Below are 3,343 nucleotides of genomic sequence, written 5' to 3'. Positions count from 1 at the left end.
GGGGGAGTGCGGTGCTGATAACCCCAAGGCCACGGGTTCGGGTCCCATATAGGGATGGCCGGTTCGCTCACTGGGTGAGTGTGGTGCTGACAACACCAAGTCAAGGGTTGAGATCCCCTTACCGGTCATCTTTTAGAAAAAAAAAAGAAGGTGGAGGAGTATGTGGCAGCGCAGGAGGATTAGGAGCACCGGGGTCATGCTTTTAAGCAGGGTGCCTTCAGGGCCTCACTGAGGAGGTGAGGGAGGGGACCACGCGGCCATGTGGGGAAGGCATTTCCAGGCAGAGGGAACAGCAGGTGCAAAGGCCCCGAGGTGGGAGCGTGCCTGGCAGGTTGGAGGAACAGCACGGTAGCCAGGGAGTCTGGAGTGGGCAGGAGGAGGGGCCGGCAGTGGGAGGTGAGGAAGTGAGATGGAGAGAAGTTGGGTGGGGATAAAACACATGAGGCCTGCAGTCCTCAGGGAGGATTTTGACTCTGCATGAGACAGTCTGATTTAGTGGTCCCATGGGTTGGTGTCTCTCCACCTGGATATATCAACCTCATGGGGCCGAGACCAGACCTGTCTGGTTCAGGCTGTAACCTCAGTGCTCGGGGTGGTACCTGGTGCCCAGTAGGTGCCCCATGAGTGTTTGTTGACTGACTGACTGATTCTAATTCTGGGGCATCTAAGCTGCCCCCACACCCCCTTGTTCTGCCCCTGCCTCTTTCTAGGCCCTGGGGAAGTTGCCCCCCGGCCAGCACCTCCTGCTCTCACTGCGGGTGAAGGAAGCACCCACGGTCATGCTCCAGAACAAGAAGGCCACGGTCTCCATCCCAGCTAACATCCACGTTCTGTCCTATGTCCCTCAAGGGACCCCTGAAGCCCTCTTTGAGCTGAACGGGGTGAGTGGCCGAGGGGTGTGTGGGGGCCCGACACTGGGGTTCTGAGTGGGGCCTCCAGGGTACGTTTCCCCTGATTTCAAGCTGGGAAGCCCCATGTAGCACAGCACAGGACCTCCCCCCTACACATTGTCATCATCTGGGCTGAGCCCCCTGTGCCTGCCTAGACTCCTGCCTGTGCCCTTATCACGTCTGACCAGGCCCGAGGCCTGTCCACTCTGCTTCGTGGGGACCTCGAGAAGTGCTCTCACCTCCCCAGCCTCCCTCTGCTCAGCTATCTCTTGGATGGCCCCCCAGCTTCCTCTGGCCCCCCACCTCCAGTCTTGCCTCCCTCCCTCCTCCCTGCCTAGCTGTCCCAAGCACACATCCAGGCCGAGGCAGGCCCCTCCCCTGCCCACTCTCCTCCCTGGCTCTCCATGGCCAAGCCCTTGAGCCTGACGTTCAACTCCCTCCTGCCTCATCCTCTGCCTTGCCCGTCCTTGCACCCTGAGCCTTAGTCACACGGGCCTACCAGGCCCCACCTCCCTGCCTCCTTTGTGCAAGTCCCCCACCTGCATTGCAGTTTCCCCTTCCCTCGGCTACCTCCTGGTCTTTCAAGATTCATCTCAGGTGTCCCCTCATTGGGAAGCCTTCCCCCACCCCACTGCAGGCTGGATGTTAGGTCTCTCGAAGCTCCTGCAGCCCCAGAGCTTCCTCTCATCCAATACCAGTCACCCTCAATTTTAATACTCTGGTTTTTGAACACCAGAACCTTCGAGTTACCTCCCAGGGCCTCAATAAGGGTTAGTGGAGAAAACAGATGGTGGAGATTCGCCTGCTGGGCCAGGCAGACCTGTTCTCAAGATCCTGCCAAATTCAGGGTAATCTCTGCTTGCTTCTTCCCTGCAGGTTATGACTCTAAATGCCCAGCTGGCTCCCTCGGCCACCAAGCTGCACGTCTCCCTGTCCCTGGAACGGTAATGTGGGATCCTGGGGACAGGATCCTCTTCTTGTCTTTAGGGACAAGAGTTAGAGACCGACAGGAACCACCTTCCATTTATTGAGCATCAACTACGTTCCAGGTGTTTTACCAGTGTCTTCCTTGCCTTCAGGGCCTGCCAGGGAGGGGACAGCGTTAGCTCACTTTACAGACAGGGCAGCCAGGGTTCGGAGAGGCGGGCTCCAGGGTGGGCTTCTTCCACTGCCCCTTTTCTGATCAAAACCTGTCTCTGAGGGATTCAGGGCCTGCCAGGGAGGGGACAGCGTTAGCTCACTTTACAGACAGGGCAGCCAGGGTTCAGAGAGGCGGGCTCCAGGGTGGGCTTCTTCCACTGCCCCTTTTCTGATCAAAACCTGTCTCTGAGGGGCAAACCTGCCACCAGGATATGGAGTTCACACTCCTGAGCCATCAGCCCCTATGGCTAACCATGGAGATGACGATCCTTGAATGTTGTAAAGTGTCTTGTTGTTTGAGTGGACTTGTGATTTCTCTGCTCTCCCCCACCCCGTGGTAACTAAGCATCATGATCATTGTAAGAACCCTGATGATGTTGCAGATGACAGTCCTTCCTTCCACACGAACAGCACTTTACAGTTTGCAAAGCACACTGCTGCCCAGGCTCACATGGGGGGTGTTCCCTGGAGGCAGGTCTGGGCCTCCATCCTCCAGGCACAGTACTGTCACCATGGCAGGGCCTGTGGCCTGCCCGTCCCTCGCCTGGTCACAGGGGCTTTCCCATGGGTCTCTGGGACCCACCTGTCCTGAGCTGTAGGCACCCAGTGCTCACTTGACTCCATTTCAGTGTCCCCTTGGGCCCCCCAGGCTACTTCTGCCCCCTGCGTGGTTCTGCTGTTGCCTTTAGTGAGCACCTGCTGTATGCAGGGCACTCTGTGTCCAGTGCTCAGTCTGGGGGAGGGCTGCTCCTCAGAGAGGTTCAGCCACTCACCCAGGGTTAGACAGCTGGGAGTCAGACCAAGGCTCCAAGGCTGTGGGTTCAGAGGTGAAGCCACAAAGAGAGGTTAGATCCCTCCAGGTTCATTCTACATGTAGGGAAACTTCGTCTCTGAGTCCAGGCTGGACAGAGGTGGAGTTGGGCCTGTAACCCCATTTCCTGATCCTGGAGAGCTATGGCTGGGGCAGGCTGGGACTGGGATAGGGCTGGGGTGGGTGGAACAGCTCTCAGCAGGTGGTGTGGTAGGAGCTGAAGCCCCTCAACATCTCTCTTCTCTCTCCAGGCTCAGTGTTAAGCTGGCCTCCTCCTTTGCCCACGCCTTTGATGTAAGTTCCTGGGAGGGTGAGAAGCTTGGCAGTGGTGAGGGTCTTCAGGGATCGGGTGGAAAGGGGGTGGGCATGAGTCATAGGCCGTATGGCTGAGCTGGCCTCAGTCTGAGCTCTGCTCCAACAAGCCAGAGAGGAAAAATATCAGGGCAGGTGTGTGTGTGTGTGTGTGTGTGTGTGTGTGTGTGTGTGTGTGTGTGTGTGTGTG

At 57.8% G+C, this 3,343-nt stretch overlaps 1 protein-coding gene across 1 annotated transcript in view; it reads left to right on the top strand.

Moving 5' to 3' along the window:
• Positions 1-3,343, top strand: part of BPIFB3 (BPI fold containing family B, member 3) — a 21,020-nt gene that overhangs the window by 14,722 nt on the left and 2,955 nt on the right. The window contains exons 10-12 of the mRNA XM_008577301.1: positions 711-881; positions 1,767-1,834; positions 3,093-3,169. Coding sequence (XP_008575523.1) covers positions 711-881; positions 1,767-1,834; positions 3,093-3,169 — 316 coding nt within the window. The remainder of the gene's footprint in view (positions 1-710; positions 882-1,766; positions 1,835-3,092; positions 3,170-3,343) is intronic.

The sequence above is a fragment of the Galeopterus variegatus genome, unplaced genomic scaffold, assembly GCF_000696425.1.
Source record: "Galeopterus variegatus unplaced genomic scaffold, G_variegatus-3.0.2 Scaffold65, whole genome shotgun sequence".
Classification (NCBI taxonomy): domain Eukaryota; kingdom Metazoa; phylum Chordata; class Mammalia; order Dermoptera; family Cynocephalidae; genus Galeopterus; species Galeopterus variegatus.
This window is presented reverse-complemented; position numbering and strand designations above follow the sequence as displayed.